The sequence below is a fragment of the Chiloscyllium plagiosum genome, chromosome 6 (assembly GCF_004010195.1).
Source record: "Chiloscyllium plagiosum isolate BGI_BamShark_2017 chromosome 6, ASM401019v2, whole genome shotgun sequence".
Taxonomy (NCBI): Eukaryota; Metazoa; Chordata; class Chondrichthyes; order Orectolobiformes; family Hemiscylliidae; genus Chiloscyllium; species Chiloscyllium plagiosum.
This window is the reverse complement of record NC_057715.1, coordinates 88,038,225-88,062,213: the sequence shown is the minus strand read 5'-3', so window position 1 is coordinate 88,062,213 and position 23,989 is coordinate 88,038,225. Positions and strand designations below refer to the sequence as shown.

The window sequence follows — 23,989 nt, the reverse complement described above, 5'->3', positions numbered from 1 at the left end:
CATATTCATCCATCCATCCAGATGCCTTTTAAATGTTGCAATTGTACCAGCCTCCACCATTTCCTCTGGCACTTCCTCATTCAATACGCGCACCACTCTGCATGAAAATGTTGCCCTTTAGGTCCATTTTATATCTTGCCCCTCTCATCCTAAACCTATGCCCTCTTGTTCTGGACTCCTCCACCCAGGGAAAAGACATTGGCTATTTATCCTATCCATGCCCCTCATGATTTTATAGACCTCTGTGAAGTCACTCCTTGGCCTCAGACATTCCAGGGAAAACAGCCCACCCTATTCAGCATCTCCCTATAGCTCAAATCCTCCCATCCTGGCAACATCCTTGTAAATTTTTTAGACCCTTATGTTTCACATCCTTCCAATAAGAAGGCCAGAATTGCATGCAATATTACAAAAGTGGTCTAACCAATGTCCTGTACGGCTGTAACATGACCTCCCAACTCCTGTACTCAATACTCTGATCAATAAAAGAAAGCATACAAATGCCTTCTTCACTATCCTATCTACCTGCAACTCCACTTTCAAGGATCTATGAACCTGCACTCCAAGGTCTCTTTGTTCAGCAACACTCTCTAGGTCCTTACCATTAAGTGTATAAGTCCTGCTAAGATTTGCTTTCCCAAAATGCAGCACCTCACGTTTATCTAAATTAAATCCCATCTGCCACTCCTCAGTCCATTGGCTCATCAGATCAAGATCTCATTGTAATGTGAGATAACCTTCTTTACTGTCCACTACACCTCCAAATTTTGGTGTCATCTGCAAACTTACTAACTATACCTTCTCTGTTCACATCCAAATCATTTATAAAAATGACAAAAAAGTAGTGGACCCAGCAGCAATCCTTGAGGCACTCCACTGATCACAGGCCTCCAGTCTGAAAAAACAACCCTCCACCACCACCCTCTGTCTTCCTTGGAGCCAGTTCTGTAACAAATGGCTAGTTCTCCCTCAAGCATCTGCGACTGGCAAGCTGCTGCCCAGACACTCATTTTTAAATCGCTAAGCATGGGGTGAGGGGGGAAAAACCATCATCTTTTAAAGGGACCACACACACTCTCTCTCCTCCTCCCCCCCCCCCCCCCACATTTTACAAACATCAAATGCTAACATCCTGTCTTCCAATCCACAAATACTGTAATACTGTACCCAACTTCGCAATAACACACACACACATTAGTAGACTGACTGGATAAAAATCGTATTTTATGTCATACATGAGCATGCTGACCTACATGGTAAAATTACAGTGCTTTTTTACAAATCTCTTGATATTGTTGCCTTTCCTAATCTCTAATCTTCTCCAACCCACAATTCTAAGACATCTTTCATTATTGTAATTCTGGCTTCTTGTACATTCTCCATCATAATTACTCAATCATTAGCAGCCATGATATCAGCTGCCTAAATCTTCCATTCTGGAAATCCCTCCACACAACTCTCTGCCTGACATGTTTAGCCGTTGTTGATAAGTCATCCATTTATCTTAGGAACAACCCTAATGAACTTGTTTTGTATTGCCTCAAATGCCAACATATACCTTTCTAAACACAGAGACTAAAACTGAGAATTCCAGTATTCAACACACCCCATACTGTTCCCTATTTTTGAAAACAAAAACTGCTGGCAGTATCTGTGGGATGAAAACAGAGTTAACAGAGTCCAGAGAGTTTTCATTAGAATTCAAGTTCGCATTACTGGACTCAAAATATTAACTCTGCCTTTTTTTAAAACAGATGCTGCTCAGACCTGCCGGGTTCTGCTAGCAATTTTTGTTTGTTTCAGATCTCCAGCATCCACAGTTGTTCATTCTATTCACTATTTTTAATAATCTGCCCTCTGATGCTTTTTCTATCAAAGTGCATGACTTTAGCTTTCTTACCATAAACTACACCTGCCAGCTTTTTGCCTACTCACTCAACCCATCTATAATCCCTTGCAGATTCCTTATGTTTTCATCATTACATGCTCTTTTTGGAAAGTTGGCATTTGTATTCTTGCAATCATAGCGACAGAAGCTTCCATTGTCGAGGAAGATCTGCCTACTGAGTCAGTTTGGGTGGAAATTAGGAACAACAAGGGAGCAGTCATCTCGTTAGGGGTTTACTACAGGCCCCCCAATAGCAGCAGGGAGATAGAAGAAAGCATAGGTCGGCAGATTTTGGAAAAGTGTGGACGTAGTAGGGTTGGTGTCAGATCTTGTGGTGGGAGAGCATTTTGGTGATCGTGACCACAACTGCCTCACATTCTACATAGCTATGGAGAAGGAGAGGATTAGGCAAAATGGGAGGATATTTAATTGGGGAAGAGGAAACTATGATGCGATTAGACATGAGTTAGGAAGCATGGATTGGGAGCAATTGTTCCATGGTAAAGGCACTATAGACATGTGGAGACTGTTTAAGGAACAGTTGTTGCAAGTGATGAATAAATATGTCCCTCTGAGACAGGCAAGAAGTGGTAAGATAAAGGAACCTTGGATGACGAAAGCAGTGGAGCTTCTCATCAAAAGGAAAAAGGTAGCTTACGTAAGGTGGGGGAAACTAGGGTCAAGCTCAGCTCTAGAGGATTACAGACAGACGAGGAAGGAGCTCAAAAATGGTCTGAGGAGAGCCAGGAGGGGGCACGAGAAAGACTTGGCAGAACGGATTAGGGAGAACACAAAGACATTTTACACTTATGTGAGAAATAAGAGAATGGTCAAAGAAAGAGTAGGGCCGATCAGGGATAGCATAGGGAATTTGTGTATGGAGTCTGAGGAGGTAGGGGAGCCCTAAATGAGTTTTTTGCTTCTGTCTTTACGAAAGAAACGAACTTTGTAATGAATGAAACCTGTGAAGAGCAGGTGTGCATGCTGGAATGGATAGAGATAGAGGAAGCTGATGTGCTGAAAATTTTGTCAAACATTAAGATTGACAAGTCGCCAGGCCTGGACCAGATTTGTCCTCGGCTGCTTTGAGAAACGAGAAACGCAATTGCTTCGCCACTTGCGAAGATCTTTGCATCCTCACTCTCCATTGGAGTCGTACCTGAGGACTGGAGAGAGGCAAATGTAATTCCTCTCTTCAAGAAAGGAAATGTGCTGAGAGGTGGCAGATGGAGTTCAACCTGGATAAATACGAGGTGATGCATTTTGGAAGGTCGAATTTGAAAGCTGAGTACAGGGTTCAGGATAGGATTCTTGGCAGTGTGGAGGAACAGAGGGATTTTGGTGTGCAGGTACATAGATCCCTTCTTAAAATAGCCACCCAAGTGGACAGGGTTGTTAAGAAAGCATATGGTGCTTTGGCTTTCATTAATAGGGGGGTTGAGTTTAAGAGTCGTGAGATCTTGTTGCAGCTCTATAAAACTTTGGTTAGACAGCACTTGGAATACTGCGTCCAGTTCTGGTCACCCTATTATAGGAAAGATGTGGATGCTTTGGAGAGGGTTCAGAGGAGGTTTACCAGGATGCTGCCTGGACTGAGGGCTTATCTTATGAAGAGAGGTTGACTGAGCTTGGACTTTTTTCATTGGAGAAAAGGAGGAGTGGGGACCTAATTGAGGTATACAAGATAATGAGAGGCATAGATAGAGTCAAGAGCCAGAGACTATTTCCCAGGGCAGAAATGACTAACACGAGGGGTCACAGTTTTAAGCTGATTGGAGGAAAATATAGAGGGGATGTCAGAGGCAGGTTCTTTACACAGAGTTGTGAGAGCATGGAATGCGCTGCCAGCAGCAGTTGTGGAGGCAAGGTCATTGGGGACATTGAGACTACTGGACATGCATATGGTCACAGAAATTTGACGGTGCATACATGAGGATCAGTGGTTGGCACAACATCATGGGCTGAAGGGCCTGTTGTGTGCTGTGCTGTTCTATCATCTAATTAATGAAAATAACTTTCAAAGCAGCGAATGAGCTATTACACATTTCCTTATTTTTTTCCCCAATGTTAAAAAAGATTTCAGGCAACTGTTTGCGGCCCTGTATTATAACATATAAATTCTAATAGAAATGAGGCAATTTATTGTAGAGTTAGACAGATTTATTTACAGGTTTCAGATTTGATATAATAGGACAAAGTAGGAGACAAGAATGATCCAGTTACCTATAATATTGAAGGTTTTAAGCAAAAGTTTCTATGATTCTGTTAGAACCACAACTTTCCCAAAATGAAGTCAGAACATCTTTATAAACAGACATAACATTAGAACATCATAGCTTCAAGTCCATCTTCCATAAATTGCTTGTAAATAGCCATAAACTTGGCCACAAATGCTTCCAGGTGATAGATGGCCTTGTTGCCAAGCTGTAGACGATGTTCATAAAATGCAGCCATCTGTGCAACCTCCCCCTTAAGCAGACCGTCACAATTGTTTAATAACTCTGTCAAGAGACCCTTAAGACACAAAAATTAAACAAAAGAATTTAAAACTTTAGTTTACTATAAATAGACTGAACGACTCTAAACTATAAATTATTCTAAATCCAATAACATTAATTGTACTGATAAGGTTTGATTAATGCATATTTCTGACTCAGTTCAATATGAAATGTCACAAACAACCATCGTCATGTCAGTGATTTTTGTTCTTTTTGTCCTACAATTATTTGTTTTAATAGCTGGGCATAAATTCTACTCAGACATTCAAACCCAACATTAGTTGATCTGATTGCTCATTAAATGCAATTCCATAAAAGGTAAATTCCTTCAAGTTATCATTTCAATAACTGCACCTTGCAGGATTTTACAAATTAATTCGAAGCAAAGGAACAATTCTATAGCGGTTCAATTATTATTGTATCCAGAAAAGCATGTGGGTGATACTACCACTTTGAAATGAAATTTTGGATTTAGTTTGTTTATCCTACATTAACAGTGTAAAATGTAGAACAACTGATGTGGAAAATCACAGTTTAAAAGAAGACCTGTGAATATCTCCAACCAACAAGACAGATTTCAGAAAATTTGCATTAAGATTTTAAAATCTATATAACTGGACTACACTGCAACAAAAATGATAGCATTGAGCACTTTGTTTTGGTGAATAGCATGTATGAATGCTTTGTGTATGGAAACAACCAATGTTGCAATTGTGGAAAAAATTGTGACCGATTATTATTTAGTATTTAATGGCGAATTTGCATTTCCTTTACACTAGGACAAAATTAGTGAGAAATTTCAAATGTCTATGCCAGCACAACTATAAAGTTTGGACGTGCCAAAATTTCATTTCTACCTTCTTCAGTCCATCCATATAGCAAAGCAGAAGCTTGTTTCCAGATATTAAAGATGTGTTAAGGTGACAAAGATTGGAGCCTTAACATTCAAAGATGTGGTGATATTTAGGATTAACAGGAACTAAGAAAGAAAAGTGAAGAGATAACTCTGTTAATTCATAGTGGCACGGCACAATAAGGAGATATGACCTTTGTTCAGGATGTCATGATATGGAATCAGTTTGGGTACAGAGGAGATGGAGTGAAGGTAAGAAGTTATTTGTGGTAGCAGTTCACAGATACCAACGGAAATCACAATGTAGGACAGTATAGACATGAAGAAATAATGGCTGCCCGTGACAAAGGTGATTTTAATTTATAAGACCATAAGACATAGTAGAAGAAATTAGGCCATTCAGCCCATCAGATCTGCTCTGCCATTCAATCATGGCTGGTAAGTTTCTCAACCCTATTGTCCTACTTTCTTTCCGTAACTCTTGATACTCAAGAAACTATCTATCTCAGTTTTAAATATACTCAATACCTTGCCTCCACATCCTTCTGTCACAATGAATTTCCATATAGATTAGATAAGTCCGTTTGACATAGGTAGCCTAGGCAGAGTACTTTTGGAACACTTTCTAGAGCAAAATGCTCTATAGCCAATGAGACAGATTATTCAAATCAAGGAAGGTGTAATGAGACAGGATTATAAATTACCTCTTTGTAACATAGAAATGTGCTGGAATAGACTTTTGAGGAAATTTATCACTAATGTGGTCACAGGGATGTAAATAAAATTGTAATTTGGAACTGAATACAATAATAATAAATAATAGTATATATTATATATATGTAATATATAATAATTGTGATGTATATCGACTTCAGTAAAGCGTTTGACAAGGTTCCCTATGGGAAACTGGTTAGCAAGGTTAGATCTCACAGAATACAGGGAGAACTAGCCATTTGGATACAGAACTGGCTCAAACGTAGAAGACAGAGGGTGGTGGTGGAGGGTTGTTTTTCAGACTGGAGGCCTGTGACCAGTGGAGTGCCACAAGGATCAGTGCTAGGTCCTTTACTTTTTGTTATTTACATAAATGATTTGGATGCAAGCATAAGAGGTAGTTAGCAAGTTTGCAGATGACCCAAAATTAGAGGTGCAGTGGACAGCAAAGAAGGCTATCTCAGATTACAACAGGATCTTGACCAGATGAGCATTTTGGGAAAGCAAATCTTAGCAGGACTTATACACTTAATGGTAAGGTCCTAGAGAATGTTGCTGAACAAAGAGACCTTGGAGTGCAGGTTCATAGCTCCTTGAAAATGGAGTCGCAGGTAGATAGGGTAGTGAAGGAGGCATTTGGTATGCTTTCTTCTATTGGTCAGAGTATTGAGTACAGACGTTGGGAGGTCATGTCACGGCTGTACAGGACATCGGGTTAGGCCACTGTTGGAATGTTGCGTGCAATTCGGGTCTCCTTCCTATCAGAAAGAAGTTGTGAAATTTGAAAGGGTTCAGAAAAGATTTACAAGGATGTTGCCAGGTTGGAGTATTTGAGCTATAGGGGGGGGTTGAACAGGCTGGGGCTGTTTTCCCTGGAGCGTCAGAGGCTGAGGGGTGACCTTATAGAGGTTTACAAAATTATGAGGGGCATGGATAGGATAAACAGATAAAGTCTTTTCCCTGGGGTCAGGAAGTCCAGAACTAGAGGGCATAAGTTTAGGGTGAGAGGGGAAAGATATAAAAGAGACCTAAGGGGCAACTTTTTCACACTGTACATGTATGGAATGAGCTGCCAGAGGAAGTGGTGGAGGTTGGTACAATTGCAACATTTAAGAGGCATTTAGATGTGTATATGAATAGGAAGGGTTTACAGGGATATGGGCCAGGTGCTGGATTGGGTTGGGATAACCGGTCAGCATGGACGGGTTGGAACAAAGGGTCTGTTTTCATGCTGTACATCTCTATGACTCTAAATAATGTAAAAAGAGATCACAATTCATCTTAGCTCCAGGTGTGCTTTCTATAATTTTTTCCAATGTAAATATTAAATGTGGAAATTCTTTATTGGCACAATATGATCGGTGAATTGTATTCAGTGAATTATGACGATATATGCCTTTAAAGGGAGTTGTTCTGTGCTATTTTTCTTGAAGGAGGGCATGTTGTAAACATGACGCTGAGGTTTCTGCTCTATGAAAAGCAGAGTAAATAGCTTTGGGATTTTTAAAAAATTAGACAAAAGCAGCATAGTGGCTGGAGTCAGGCTCACACAGATCCAGGATTTTCGTTTTTGCTTTCAGTTATTGAGGTTGGGGTTTGGAGTTGAAGCTGCTGGATAAAGCTCTCTCTTTGCTGCCGGATTCATTCAGTTGGTGTTCCTTCTCCTGGACTGGAGGAGATAGCAAGTGAATTTGCCTTTGCCAAGGTTGTATGCATAGGATGCTGCTATATTAAAACAGTTGATGAGCAGCAATTAAACAATATATTATTTTAAGTATTCATTTGTTTGCATTTTAACTGTGGTATAAGAAGAAAGTGTTTTGCTTAAATTAACCAATTGAGTCACACCTGGAATGTAGCACCTTAAAAGTTAATCTGAGATAAAAGTTAGGCTTGACCATACGTTCTTGATATGGTTTGATTTGGTTCATAACATAAGGGTCAAGGTAATGACCTGGACAGTCAACAAATGTAAAGGCATTGCTTGATAGCAATTATTCAGTTTGTGGGAAGGGAGAGAGGGTTAAACACTAGTGTTTTAAATTTAAATAAGGCAATTATCAGGACATCACAAAAGAGCTGGCTAAAGTGTACTTGGAAATTAGGTTATGGGATTAGCTGAATAGGGATGCGCTGCCAGATATTTAAGACGACGAATATTTCATTTAAGGATTTAAATATAAAATGATAGTGCAGAACACTTGAAAAAGTATTTCGTCACAGTAGAGAAATAGATAAGGGAAGGATGCATCATGCATAGCTAAAGTTAAAAGATAGCATAAATCTGAAAAGGAAAAGCATATAATTCTGTAAAGACAAATGGCCAGTCAGAAGATTGAACAGAATATTAAAGAATAAGAACTAAAAGTTTACTGAAGGGTAAATTTGAGTACAAAAGAAAGCTAGCTACAAAAATAAATAGGCATTGAATTTCTACAGTTATTTAAAAGGAAAATTCATGTAAACTGAACATTTGTTTTCTACAGCATGAACCTGAAGAGGAAATTAATCGAAAAATAGGGAAATGGCAGATGAACTGAACAGATATTTGGTGTGACTCGGCACCGTACAGAAGACACATACATCCAGTTCTACATGCCAGTGAACTTATGGGAGAGCCTCAAATTTCTGAGTACTGGCACAGTTCTGGGGTAGCTAGGACTTGTATGTGATGAATGGATTGCATCTTAGCTGGACTGGGATGAATACTCTTACAGGGATATTTGCTAGTGCTGATGGAGAGAGTTTAAACTGGATTAGCAAGGTGGGAGCCAAATACAGAAGATCAAGCAAAGGCAAGCATCAAGTAGGAACAAAAATGAAAAAATAATGTTAAGGCAAAATTAAAGGCTCAGCATTCACAAATGTTTGAAGACAAGTTAGAAATTCAGATGTGCACGTCTTACTTAACTGCCATTTCAGAATAGTGGCTACAGGTGGACCAGAATTAGAAAATAAATACCTAAGGATATTTGGCACTTAGAGAATACACAAAAAGGAAAGAGGTGGGGTTGCATGTTTGATAAGGGACAAAATTAGTATATCAGAAAGTGACAGTCTCAAATTGAAGGATATGGAATAAGTTTGGGTCGAGGAAAGAAACAGCAGGAGGAAGCAAATGTTGGTAGGAGTTGTTTGTAGGCCACCAAACTCTAGTGGCAATGTTGGCCACAGTATAAGCTTGGAAATTAGAGATGCAATGCAATGTAATGTGGGTAATATCACAATAAAAGGCAACTTTGATAATCAGCACTACTATAGAGGACAGGTTTCTTCAGCGGTATATTGAAGAACCAAAAAGAGATCGGGTTATTTTAAATTTATTATGCAATGAGAAGGGGTTAATAACCTCACTATAAAAAGGAGCCTTTGAGAAATTGTGACCTTAAATGATAACATTTTACATTAAGTTTGAATGTAATAGTTAACTCTGAAACTAGGGTCTTAAATCTGAACAAACAATACTAAAATGTTGGAAGGGGAAAGTTTGGCTATGGTGTGGATTAAGAAAACAACACAATTTTAACTCTAGTGAAGCAGAAATCAGTATTTAAAGAAATATTTCAAGTTCTGCAATACATCTACATTCTTCTAAGGCACAAACACCTAAAGGGAAAGGCGAACCAATTGTGATTAACAAAGTAATTAAAGATAGCATTACATTAAAGGAAGTGGCTTTTAACAATGCAAGAAAAAGGTGGTAAGTTTGAGAATTGGAAGCAATATAAAACTGACAAACACAAAGAAAAGAATACAGAAGCAAGCCAATGAAAAAGGGTGATTGTGTAACTTTTTTAGGTATACAAGAAAAAGATAATCTTGGATAAATATGGGCCCATTAAAGTTCAGAACAGGAGAATTTATAATGAGGATAGGTAAATAGCAAAGAAAATAAATAATTATTCTGGGACTATTGTCATGGAAGATGATGCAGAAATTCAAAGAAACTAGGAAAACTGACAACATGAAAGAAGTTAGCATTAGTAGAAAGATAGCTGACAGATGAAGTTCAATATGAAAAAGTGTGAAGTGACACACTTTGTACAAACAGCATAAAATACAGGGTAATATTCTAAAGAGTGCAGGAGCAGAGAGACCTGTAACAGGTTCTCCATATCCACTCACGTATTTGAAAACTTCAATCAAATCTCCTCATAACCCCCTCTTCTCCAAAGAAAACAGTCTCAATTTCTCCAAAGTTAAAAATCACGCAAGACCAGGTTATAGTCCAATAGGTTTATTTGGAAGCATTAAAGGTGGCAGAGGAGGTAATGTGAATTGGTAATAGAGCACAGAGGGCCCTATGGTTCAGAAATAGGGACACTGAATATAATAACAGGAGATAATGATGAAATTTTAAAAGACACTTGTTAGAGCTCAGCTGCAGTGTTGCACACAGGTCTGGCTGATTTTTAAGACTTCAGTGAGCATGTTGCCATAATGAACAGCAGTGTCTAGCTTGCTGATTCGTTGTACTACATGGTGTCAAGGGATTCAGGGCAAGATCCAGAGTTGTGCTACTTATGGAAGGTTCCTCATTCTCTCATTTTACAAAATGGTGAAGAATTCCAAATCCAGAGTGAGAGTGTAGAAGTTTAATTAAGATGACGAATTGGAGAAATTGATGATTTGGAGATGCCTGTAATGGACTGGGGTGTACAAAGTTAAAAATCACAACACCAGGTTATAGTCCAACAGGTTTATTTGGATGCACTAACTTTCAGAGTGCTGCTCCTTCATCAAAACCACCTGATGAAGGAGCAGCGCTCCGAAAGCTAGTACTTCCAAATAAACCTATTGGACTATAACCTGGTCTTGCGTGATTTTTAACTTTGGAGAAATTGAGACTGTTTTCTTTGGAGAAGAGGGGGTTATGAGGAGATTTGATTGAAGTTTTCAAATACGTGAGTGGATATGGAGAACCTGTTACAGTAAATGGATGAAACCAGAGGGCACAATTTTGAAGTGTTTGGCCAAATAAGCGGTGAGAAAAGCTGATTCACACACTGAGTAGTTAGGGTATGCACTGCCTGGAAGTATAGTTTGGGCAGGTTCAATTGTGGTAATCACTTAAGTAAGCTTTTAAGTTGTTCAGACAAGAACTTTGAGACTTTTAAACCACACACAAGGTGAATGAGCTTGCAAAATCCCTAGCATGAGATTCTCCCAGCAGGACTCTGGGAAGAGGTCAGAATCTGGGTGTTGAATGTATCTGGGTTGGATGTATAGATCCTTACATGTCAAGTAAAATCTTCCTATGCATCAATGCCTTTTGTATGCATCTGCTAAAGTTATTTTTATACTTGTCAAATATATTGCTTGCACTTAAAGGACTGACTAAGAATAGTCAGCATGGCTTTGCGCATGGGAAATAATGTCTCACAACTTGATTGAGTTTTTGATGAAGTAACCAAGAGGATTGATGAGGGGAGGGCTGCGGACATGATCTGTTTGGACTTCAGTAAGGCGTTCGACAAGATTCCCCATGGGAGACTGGTTAGCAAGGTTAGATCCCATGGAATACAGGGAGAACTAGCCATTTGGATACAGAACTGGCACAAAGGTCAAATACAGACGGTGGTGGTGGAGGGTTGTTTTTCAGACTGGAGGCTTGTACCATTTTGAAATAGCCCAGCAACCATTACTGCCAAGCACTTTTAAAATGCTGATCAGGTAGAGTTACATCCTTCATACAAATGAAAGGTACTGTTTGGAAAATGGTGAAGAATTCCAAATCCAGAGTGAATAAATAGCACAACTCTGGATCTTGCCCTGAATCCCTTAACACCATGTAGTACAACAAATCAGCAAGCTGAACATTGCTGTTCATTACGGCAACATGCTCACTGAAATCTTAAACTTTGGCCCCAAGCCCATACGTTGTTAACCAAGTCAAAATCCTGGTGAATGTCTAAGGTCACCAAGATCCTAAAACCAAACAGCCAAAATTATCAAACTACCAGCCAATATCTGTTATCTGTATGCCTAAAAATTGTAGTGCAGCCCCTATCCGATAATTGATCAAGCTAGAAAAGGAGAGCACATTGAGTGCTCACCAAGGAGGTCTTAATAAAGAAGCACCCATGATTAAGTCCTCATAATAATAGCTCTTACTAAAGATGCCTTTCAATGGAATCTCTAAACAGGTAAAATTGCCATTAAGCTCAGCATAATACAAGACAGTCTAGTTTGCCAAAATATCAAATATTCCACTCCCTAGGTTACTGACACCATTTTATTGCTAGGTTAAAAACAAGGACTGCAGATGCTGGAAACCAGAGTCTAGATTAGAGTGGTGCTGGAAAAGCACAGCAGGTCAGGCAGCGTCCGAGGAGCAGGAAAAAAAAAAAATCGACGTTTCGGGCAAAAGCCCTTCATCAGGAATAGCCATTTTATTGCTAGTCTGGGACAGATGGTTCAGGTTACATGTGGGTAACAAGACTAGTGCTCGAAGAAACAGCTGAACAGGTTATCAGAGGCATCTGTCTTCACCTCACCTCAACTTGTACACCAACAAGCTGGCCACAATCCAGTTCCAAACGCTTACCTATGCTAATTAAAACGTGTAACCTACAGGTTCAGACATGTTAAAATAATAATATTGCAAAACTGAGCCTGACAACTGCAAGACAAAGTGTCTAAAACTCTGGATCCATAAAATCGTTTAACACGATCACTGGGTAGCAGTGCCTCAGTTAGCACTGCTGCCTCACAGCACCAGGGACTCAGGTTAGATTCCAACTCGGACGATTGTGTGGAGTTTGCACATTCTCCCCATGTAGGTGTACGTTCCTTTCCACAGTCCAAAGATGTGTAGATTAGGTGGATTGCCATACTACATTGCCCATTGTCCAGGGATGCTTAAGGTGGATGGATTAGCTATGCAGGGCTATAGGGATAAGGTACAGGGTGAGCCGAGGCGGGATGCTCTTTGGAGGGTCAATGTGTACTTGATGGGCTGAATGCCCTGCTTCCACAGCACTGATGCTAAGGAACCAAACATCACGTTAAAACATAATCCCCCACCTAGTTTAACTGATACACCAGCAGAACCCTTAATTACAGAAAGGACACCATGTCTACAAGAAAAAAATTAAAACCTACAAGTACCTCTTCCTTATGGGGATCACTGGAAATTAGGTTATGGGATTAGCTCATGCCATCATGTACTCAACTAGAGAATACCATGTCCTTGCATAGTACAAATCAATTCTTGCCAAACTTAAATGACGTGCACCATCACAGGTACTCTTCAATCGGACCCTGAGCAACATTCCTGCTCTACACCTTTTACATCATAAGGTTAACTGCAACAGAAATCTATAAATAGGTCTATTCCAACCCAAGTCTGCCCGAATTCAATGAGCTCCTTGACCAATCAGCAGAACACCCTTGCACCATACCACCCATAAACTTACCACACTGACTGACAGTTGTGGACATATGGCCAGAGAACACATTCACCAGAATGCACTCATTTTAGACGCCATGGGCTCGAATTTCCAATAGCAAATGGGTCTTTTATGTTGTCTCCAGATAAACCAAGGCCTCTGTTCAGCCACCAATGGGGTTACCAAGAGCATCCAGGGTGCAGTTGTGTTGCAGGCTTAATTATGATGGTGGTGGATGCCCACGCCTAAACTTGAACATGGACTTAAAGAATCCATTGGGCCACTGACACGGCTATTGCTTTGTGACCAAGATGGCCAACTTGCTCAATTATACAAGAATTTTAGTTGGCCAGAGAACACCAAGTATTATGTAACACAAATTAAGTCATAAATCTGTTATATACCTTCATTATTATTTCAGGTGGTATGCAGTGGGTCAGGAGCTCGTACAATCGTCCACGCACTTCAAGTAGTCTAAAAGCAGAGACAAACATCTTAAACGACGTTTTGTATAATTAATTTAATGAAAGCTTTTTTATTGCCATTAGGACCAAATTAATATTTCAGCACTAATTATGCTTTGAGAGAGTGATCTAATTTACATACTGTAACAAAAATTGTTGCCTCTATTTCCTTTATTACTTCACTATAAAATGCTTCAAAAATGCCATAAAACTTTGCATTTAATACAGTATAACATTTTTATATGGATATTTTATTGATCAGACTTCACAAAGTTTCATTATAAATTGTGCTGATACCATGAAATACTATGCTGTTTAAATATTAGCAAACCAGAAAGCTGATGAATTCTACTGAAAAAGTATCTACAGTGTAATCTGCAATATCATTAATAGCCAAATAGAGCACGTACATTCCAAGATTTTCTAATAAGTGTATAATTTACTGTACAAAGTGCCACCTTACCATAGCCTAAAAATGTGAAGGCAAAAAAATGATTCATTGACATAGGTTCAAGGAAAGAGGAAAAGATAAGTGAAGAAGGAAGAAGAAAAGTACTGTAACAGTACCTTCCCGACGACATAACATCAAGATCCTAAGAACAAAGATTTGTCAAGTTCTAACAAATGCTTGAAAAGGTGCTTATAAATATTGATGCTGCCAAGAAAGAAACGAAGATAAAATGAAAAGGAGGGGTAAAAAAATTAAAGGTTGTTGCACTGCACCTTTTATCACTTAATTTTGCTCACAAGCAATTAGTTACTTTTGAAAAGGAGTCAGGAGACAAATTGTTTCAAATTTCAATGTAAGATTCTCATATGTAGTAGTTACTGGATATGGTTTCATCTTCCAGATCTGCAATCATACCAGTTTTCACCTGAACTTCTACTACCTCTACACCTTAGCCCTGCATTAGTTTCATCCTTTAAAGAATTTCTTTCTTAAGATCGTTCTTAAAACCCAACTTGTGTTACGTCCTTCTAAATCTCCCAGATGGCTATCATAGACAATTGACTTACTTTTGTCACCAATCCCATGTCCATTCTAGGGAGCAATGTGTTCGGTGATCTCATCCCCCAATAAACAAGCCTTAATATCAGGTGCATAGTTTTTGCCACAGACTAGGTTATTTCAGCTTACTATCTTATCTCATTGTATGTTGGTCAGCTTCGTTTGGTCAGGAAGGAGAGACCACATCCAAAGTGAGTCACAGCTGAGTGTATATATAGTTCAGGGAATTTGGAGGCAGAGGAAAAGACGTGCTTTGCGCTTGCTTTTTTGTCTCATAGTTCGTAAGCTTTTTTTAAACAAAATTAGTTGTTTTCAGGGATAGCACTGTCGGAAATAGATATTGTTTTCTGTGGCCAGGATCCAGAGTACTGAAGCCTGTTGCCTTCCGATACCAATATTTACATATTTCATCTGGGCTGCGCAGGAATGCGCAGTGGGAGGGGAAAAGATCCATTTGTCATAGTCCACACAGGTGCCAATGGTATAGGCAAGTGAATATGAGCAGCTATGGATTAACCTTAAAAGCAGAATCAAAAAAGGTAATAATCTCCAGATTTCTACCTGAGCCAAGCAAATAGGCACACAGTCAGCAAGAATAAAGAGGTAAATGCATGGCTCATAGATTGGTTTGGGAAAATTCATGGGGAATGGGCAATAGTAGTGGGGAAGGAGGGAGCTGTTCCAATAGGACAAACTCGATCAGGGACAACTATGATAGTAAATGCAGGACTGAGGGTTCTGTACTTAAATGTACGTAGTCTATGAAATAAGGTAAATGAACTTGTAGCCCAGATTGAAATCAGCAGGTACAATATTGTGGGTATCTCAGATGTGACTGTTAGGGGATCAGGATTAGGTACTAAATATCCAACAATACATGTCCTAGTGAAAGGACAGGCAAACGGGTAGAGAGGTAGGGTTGCCTTGTTAGTAAGAAGTGAAATTAAGTCGATAGCAAGAAGTGATATTGAGTCAGAAGGCATAGAATCTGTATGGTAACAGGTGATGAATTGTAAAGGGAAAAAAAAAAGCCCTGATAGCAAAAATCAGGATGTGGGAAAGAAAATAAATCGGGAGTTAGAGAAGGAATGTTAGAAATGCATTATTACAATAATCTTGGGAGACTCAATATACAGGTAGACTGGGAAAATCAGGTTGGTAACAGACTTCAAGAAAAGGAATTCATGGAATTTCTAGATGATGCTTTTTTGAAGCAGCCCGATGAGGAAGCTGAAGATAAAGGAACTCCAAGGGGGCAGTGACCATAATATGATAGAAGTCACCCTGCAGTTTGAGGGGGAGCAGTTGGAGTCCGAAGTAACAGTATTGCAATTGAGTAAAGGCAACTGCAAAGACATGAGGGAGGAGGTGGCCAGAGTTCGTTGGAAAAAGAGACCCTGGCAAGGAAGATGGTGCAGCAGCAATGGCAGGTTACTGGAGCTAACTCAGAAGGCACAGCAGAAATTCATTCAAAGGACGAAGAAACATTAAATGCAGGATTATGCAACCACTGTTGACAAGGGAAATCAGGGACAATGTGGTGAAGATTAGTTGGAAGCCAGAGGACTGGGAAGCCTTCAAAAATCAGCAGAGCGTAACGAGAAAAGCAATAAGGGGGTGAGACGATGAAATAAAAAAGAAACCCAACAAGTAACATGAAAGAAGTTTGCAAGAATGTTTTTACAAAATGAAAAAGGCAAAAGTGGACACTGGACTGCTGGAAAATGAGGCTATGGTAGTAGTAATGAGGAACAAAGAAATGGTGATGGTTTGGAGATGCCAGTGTTGAAATGAGGTGTACAAAGTTGAAAATCACACAACACCAGATTATAGTCCAACAGGTTTAATTGGATTTTTAAAGAAATGGTCGAGGATTTTTGTGTTGTGTGATTTTTAAAGAAATGGTCGAGGAACTAAATAGGTATTTTGTATTGTTTTCCAATGGATGTACCAGCATAATACCAGAATCTCAAGGAAGTCAGTAGGCAGAGGTGAGTGTAGTGGCCATTACTAAGGAGAGGGTACTAGGGAAGCTGAAAAGGTCTGAAGGTGGATAAATCACCTTGACCAGATGGATTACACTCCAGCTTTCTGAAAAGATAACTGAGGAGATTGTGGAGGCATTGGTGGTGGTCTTTCAGAAATCAGTGGAGTCAAGGAGGGCCCTAGAGGCCTATGTGACATCACTGTTTAAGAAGAAAAGGAGGCAGAAGACAGGAAAGTATAGGGTGTTGAGCTTGGTCGTTGATAAGGTTTTACTGTTTGTTATTAAGAATGAAATTGCAGAGTATTTGGAAGTGCATGATAAAATAGGGATGAGTCAGCATAGCTTTATTAAGGGGAGGTAATGCCTGAATGAACAAGTTAGACAAAAGGAGTGCCACTGGATGTGATCCATTTGGATTTCCAGAAAGCCTTTGACAAAGTGCTGCTAAATAAGTTAAGGACCAACAGTGTTAGGGGCGAGGTACTGATATGTATAAAGGTCTGACTGACTGGCAGAAGGCAGGGAGTGGGGATAAAAAGGTCTTTTTCAGAATGGCAGCCAGTAACTAGTGGAGACCTTATTGAGATCACAACTATTCACATCATACATTAACAATCTGGATGAAGGAACTGAAGTTGCTAAGTTTGCAGATGACACAAAAGATAGGTGGCAGATAGTGTTGAGGAAGAGGGGATGCAGCAGAAAAACTTGGAAGGGCGAGGAGAGTAGGCAAAGAAGTGGCAGATAGAATACAAATGTGTGAAAGTATTAGGCTATGCACTTTGGTAACAAGAAGAGATGCATAGACTATTTTATAAATGGGGAAAGACTTTGGAAATCAAAAGCACAAAGGGACTTGGGAGTCCTAGATCAGGATTCTCTTTAGAACAACATGCAGGTTCAGTTGACAGGTAGGAAGGCAAATACAATTTTGCCATTCATTTCAAGAGGGCTTTATCACAAGAGCAGAGATGTACTGCTGAGGCTATACAAGGCTCTAGTCAGACCAGATTTGGAACACAGAAGTTTTGGGCCCCATATCTAAGGAAGGATATGCTATTGATGCAGGGGATCCAGAGGAAGTTTATAAGAATGATTCCAGAGAAGAGGAGCTTGTCCAATGAGGAACAGTTAAGGACTCTGGGTCTGCACTCAGAGTTTGGAAATGAGGGGGAATCTGATTGAAACTTACAGAATATGGAGAAGCCTGGATACTGTGGACAGGGAGATAAGGTTTCCACTAGGAGAGGCTAGGACCCGAAGTCATAGCCTCAGAGTGAAGGGACGAACCTTTAAAACTGTGATGAGGAGGAGGAATTTCTTCCACCAGAGAATGGTTAATCTGTGGAACTAATTTCTGCACAGGGCTCTGGAGGCCAAGTCTTTGCGTGTATTTAAGTCAGAAAAAGTGTCTTGATTGGTAAGGGGATCAATGATTATGGGGATAAGACAGGAGAATGGTGTTTAGAAACCTATTAGCCATGACCAAGGGCCGATGGGCCAAATGACCTAATTCTACATCTAAATCTTATGTGAGGTTCCAAGTGCTGACTTTTGAGCCTCAACTAAGATGAAATAACATATTGAGCTTTGAACTGAAGGTCAACTATTAGCTCTACCTAGTCCATATCTACTTTGAAAAAAAAGACTTGTGACAGTAAGTTCAATCATGGCAAAACCCAAACACTAAGAATCATGTAATAGATTGCAGGCCAAAATATAAGCATGAATCCCTCCATTTTTGGTTGCAAATAAAGAAAATTCCAGGAGCTTTACCTTTGTGGTGTTTGCTGGCTGACAATAACATTAGCAGTTTCTTGGAGATATATTTCCCAATCTGTCTCAGGAATATCCTGATCTGCTATAAATGGATATCTAAAGAGTATAAAAATGCATTTACAAGTAAAATCAAAACAATCTCAAGTCTCTCATTTCTGTTCTTAGGGGCAAATGCACAGTAGTTGAATTAGTAGAAAATCATGCATTTTCAATTTTGCTACTTTAAAATGTTCTAAAGTGTGTAATGATGAGTATTTTCAAAATGCATGAAATCACAAAGCATAGCATGACGGTATGGCAGTATAGCTGTTACTATAGTATGATTGTTATGAGACAAGTAATAGATGCATGTCTCAACATGTAGTATTTCTTCCAGATTGTGATAGTTACATTCCTGTGCGACCCTGTGCTATACAAAAATTGTGCAATACAAATGCAATTAAAAAGAGTGTTGGCAATGTAATTGTGTTATAGCTAACACATACTTTAAAAGTTTGCATTTTAGAAACAGCATTCCCTCATCACTAATTGCATTACAGCCAATTTGCATTAATGAAAGACTACTTATAGCAGAACCACCTGTACAAGCTTCAGAAGTTGAATTCAGTTATATGGATACATTACCACCTTCTCATAAGAGGAGGTAAAAACAGTATTTCCAGTAATATTCAAGAATAAATTAGATATATCTTTTAAAAATGAGTTACTTACTGTTGAACCCTGCAGGCTTCGCACATAAGCAATGCTTTCCTCAGGTTGCGATTGGATTTTTCTGCAATTTTCTTCCCCAGGTCTTGAGGAAGAACAAGACCTTCCTTCTTGCAAACTCCACTCAACACATGACAAATCTGGGAACAGATAAGCACGAATTATCATGTTCACAACGTTGTAAAATATGGTCTAAATGAAGACCTCCAACCTTAGTATTTTCCAAATATTTGCCTCAGATCTATTTTGCACTTGTCACTGGGTGTGAAGATTAAATGATCGATGTCAGAAACACTGATAACTTTGAAGCATTTAAATGAGAACGCTAATGATCGGAATCTACAAAGGATACTGACAACTGGTACAGTTTTTTTAAAAATCGACAGTAGCATTGTCTGTGTTGAGCCAGTCATTTTGCTGTTAACCAAAGATGCTCCTATCATCCAAATAGTAGCACTGCAAATGAACAAGTCAAATTCCATTGGATTGTTTAATATAAATATTTTGATGTTTTAAAATTCCATACTGCCTATTCTGTGAGTGCATGAAATATACATTTATTGTTTGTTAGATTCATTAAATGAACTGTTACTTTGAAAACCTACATTTTTATTTTGTAGCATCTTCCAAATTCTCAGTGCAAGAATATACACCTGACTGATTGGCGAGAAAAAAGTTCTTTGCCTGTGTCTTAGCAAACATTCTTGACAAATAACACCTGCAACAGACCCTAAGAGTTTAGTCCCCTAGGTCTAGCAGTTCCCAAGCTGTAGTCACAACTCCAAATGCGGAAGTCACATCAGAGCTCAGAAACCTCTCGCCTCTTCTGAGCATCAAGAGTGAGGAGCTGCTGACTTGGTGACTGTGAATGGGGTGAGGATGGTTGATTGGGAAGAGCTGCTGAGAATAGCTGCGGGAGTGGTACATTGAAGGGACTTCAATGTATATGGGGGCAGAGCTTAGGAAAGGGGCTGGGACAATGTGTGGGAGTTGGAAATGTGGCTGAAGGTAGGGGGTTAATTGTAAAGTGATAAAATAGGATCACATTGGGAAAATATGATTTGAGAAACACTGCAATAGTCTTCCTGATGAAATGTTTATATAGCCAACTTACTTGGCTTTTCTGATGGACACAAAATGGACCATAACTGAATTTAAAGAATGTCATGACAACAGATCGCAACCTGAAGTACTGCACACATTTTTAAACTTTTAAATGAGTGGTTTTTTTCGGAAATAAAAGGAGAATTACAATAAAAAAGGACTGCAGATGTAAATTCTGTGTTGTCTGGCAAATTCCTATCTGGGATCCATGGATTGCTGCACTTGCAGATATACCAGAGAAGCTTTAAGCAGTGTGAGTGAGTGAGTGCAAGAGTGACATCAGGATGCTGACTGCCTTCCTCTCTCAGCAGAAGGTCATCTCTTGCAGGCATATTTTGTATTTTTCCCTTCCAGGAACATACAAGGACAGGATTAAAAATTGACTGGAACCCTAGTCTACGTGGAAGGAGGTGTGCTAATGAACAGAGGTTTGCATAATATTTTGATTAGCTTCATGTAATAATGTGCTATGAACATCACAGTTGAAGAACCACCCTCTGATCACCTCAGTTTCAGGTAAAAGGACTCTTGTATCAGAAGGCAACAGGATAAAAGACTTCAAGCACTGACAGCTGCCAACGAACAAAAAAAACACAACTAACAGATTTCAACCAACCTACAAAAGCCAAGAATTACAATATCAATTATTCAACTACCAACTTTCTGCTGTAATCTTCATGTTCCAAAGGTACCATTGATCTTTTAACTTTAATCTTTATTTGGATTCACATCTCATTACTAAATCTGTTATTCATGCTTATTTTATTTCGTTTACATTTAATACTGAATAAACTCTTAACTCAGGAAGCCTGGTTAAATTGGTACCTCAAAATATTATTTGCTTTGGGTGAAAGGCGTTAACAAACAAAAAGCATCCTTTTTACATTAACCTTATTCTGACCAACCAAGGGGATGAGTGAGTAAAGGGGAAGAGCCACGTTAACCCTTCACTTGGGAGCTTAATGATTTGATATCTGTTTGGAACACTGGTATTTTAGCAATCCTTTCCCAGAGTCTGACTATAAGACAGGTGGCCTAGTTTTCTAGGATGCATTACGGTCACTCATTAAGTTGCACTTTTTATGATAATTCTTTCATGGGATGTGGGCATTAATTGCAATGCCAGCATTTATTCACTCCAACTGTCCTGTGAACTGAGAGGTTTGCTAGCCTACTCAGAGGGCAATTAAGAGTCAAACAAACTACTGTAGGTCAGGACTCATGAGGATGTCAGATCAGGGAAGGACTGCTGATTTGCTTCCATTAACAAAAGGATATTAGTGAAGCAACTGGGCTTTTATGGCAATAGATAGTTTCACGGTCAATATTATTGAGGCTAGTTCTATACTCCAGAACTATCATTAGAGTTTAAATTTAAAGCCGCTGTGATTGGATTGGAAATTGTTTTATTGGAGCATTAATCTGGGATTCAATTATTGGTTCTCTGTTTAAAGATAGTATTATGATAACATTCTTAATAGCACTGTTGAAGATTTATTTCAAGATTATTTAGAGCAGACATTTAAAACCTTTTTAAGAAGAGAGAGAAATTTTAAGACATAACAAGCCGAGAGACAGAATAGGACAGTGATATCATATTGCCAAATTTAAGTTTCTACTGATTAAGGGAAAATAAACAGACGCAATTGATCCTTACTGATCGGTTACAAAAATGAAAACACATTTTCACATTTCTTTGTGGAACAGATTTTCTAAAAATCAGGGAAAAGTTACGAGTGTTTTCATATTATGATTAACCACCAACTCTCAGTCCTGTACTATAAGTAAACATTATTTGTCTCTTACAATCCCCATCATTTCTCATGCATACGAATGAGACAAAGTGTTCAGTCAGGTGACAGAGGCCACAGAACTCAATACAGAAGGGTTCAGACTGAGCTATGACACTAATGATCTATGGAAGTTGAAATTATTATATGCAGCAAATAATCAGGGAAGCATTTCAATTTAGTAGATGACTTATGTGGTCAAGTAAAATCCTAAAATCAAGAACTGCATCAAGCCAAGAACACTTACTTCCTCAATGCTGGGCGCAGAGACTCGCACTGCAAGACATCGGCTACGAATAGGTGCAATGACTTTCGATGTTGAGTTACAACAAAGAATTAATCTGCAGGTCGACATGTACTTTTCCATTGTCCTCCTCAAGGCATGCTGGGCATCTTTTGTTAATCTATCAACTTCTGTCAGCAATACAACTGAAAGAATAATTTAAATGAGAATGTTTAATTTATTGCTTTGCTTTTTTCCTACATTGTACATGTAGATACAAAATCTATAACAATTTGTTTAACATGCTGTGTTGTTTTGTCAGAACAAAGTTAAAGACCATGCCAATCCTACTCAAAAGACAGTGTCTTTCAAATTGAATATAAATGAGGCAAAGACCAATATTATGGTTCAAAATAGCAATGGAAAAGTTAAGATTGGAAGGACCAAGGTAGAGACTCAGTGGACAATTCCAAGTACGAAGATTTGATGATATCCAAATTAACACCCAATAATGAAATCCAAGCTAGACTAGTTACAACAAGCGATGTGACCAGTCACTTATACAGTGTCTGGAAATCTAAAAGCAACAGCATGGAGCTGAAAAGTTAGACTCTCTGAAGAAACGATAAAGGAGAGCAGCTTTTGAAATGCCGGCATAATAGAGGATGCTTAGAATCAGCTGGATGTACAGAAAGCTTGGATCAAGAGAAGTTGTTCAGAAATCAAAAAGGATTTCCAGCCACAGGAAGACAGAAGACATTCAAATACAAGCACTGGAAACAAAGACCCAAAAGCCTTGTCCTGGCAACAATTGGAGAATTGGAATGTGATAACAGAAGACAAAACACTAGATCGGGAGATGAACGTTGGGAAGCTACAAGATAGCAAAAGAAGAAAATGCTAAGGCACCCATTGACATTACAGTGAAAAACAAAAACATTTTTGTCGTACAATGAATAGACAACTTGAGTTTAAAATTGCTCACCCACGCCTACGGTTCAAAATACAAGCCAAACATACCTTAGCACTAAAATCATAAGAAATAGGAGCAGTAGGCCAGCTGGGCCCTTGAGCCTGCTCAGCTATTCAAAAAGATTATAGTTGACCTTATCGTGGACCAAGCTCCATTTATCTGCCCATTCACCATAACCCTGAATTCCTTTACTGTTCAAAAATCTAACTTTGGCTTAAAAACATTCAACAAGATAGCCTCGACTGCTTCAATTGGCAGAGCATTCCAAAGACTCGCAATCCTTTGGGTGAAGAAGTTCCTCTTCAACTCAGTCCTAAATCTGCTCCCCCTTATTTTGATGCAATGCCCCCTATTCTATCTTCACCCACCAATGGGAACAACCATCTGTCTTCTAACATATCTATTCCATTAATAATTTTATACATTTCCATAAGATCTCCCTCATTGTTCTAAATTCCAATTAATATAGGCCCAGTCTACTCACTCACTCCTCATAAGCCAACTCTCTCAACTCTGAAATCAACTAGTGAACCTCTTCTGCATCACCTCCAGTGCCAGTATATCTTCCTCTCTCAAGTAAGGAGACCAAAACTGTACACAATACTCTA

At 39.1% G+C, this 23,989-nt stretch overlaps 1 protein-coding gene across 2 annotated transcripts in view; it reads right to left on the bottom strand.

Moving 5' to 3' along the window:
• rfc3 (replication factor C (activator 1) 3) overlaps positions 1 to 23,989 on the bottom strand; it is an 83,114-nt gene that overhangs the window by 45,106 nt on the left and 14,019 nt on the right. The window contains exons 5-9 of one of the 2 annotated variants that reach the window (XM_043692068.1): positions 22,433 to 22,614; positions 19,295 to 19,431; positions 18,581 to 18,679; positions 13,749 to 13,818; positions 4,031 to 4,402 (exon numbers count right to left, since the gene is read on the bottom strand). In XM_043692068.1, coding sequence (XP_043548003.1) covers positions 4,211 to 4,402; positions 13,749 to 13,818; positions 18,581 to 18,679; positions 19,295 to 19,431; positions 22,433 to 22,614 — 680 coding nt within the window. In that variant the 3' untranslated portion in view covers positions 4,031 to 4,210. Of the gene's footprint in view, positions 1 to 4,030; positions 4,403 to 13,748; positions 13,819 to 18,580; positions 18,680 to 19,294; positions 19,432 to 22,432; positions 22,615 to 23,989 lie in introns of those variants that run through there. The other variant, XM_043692069.1, reaches the window with a different exon arrangement.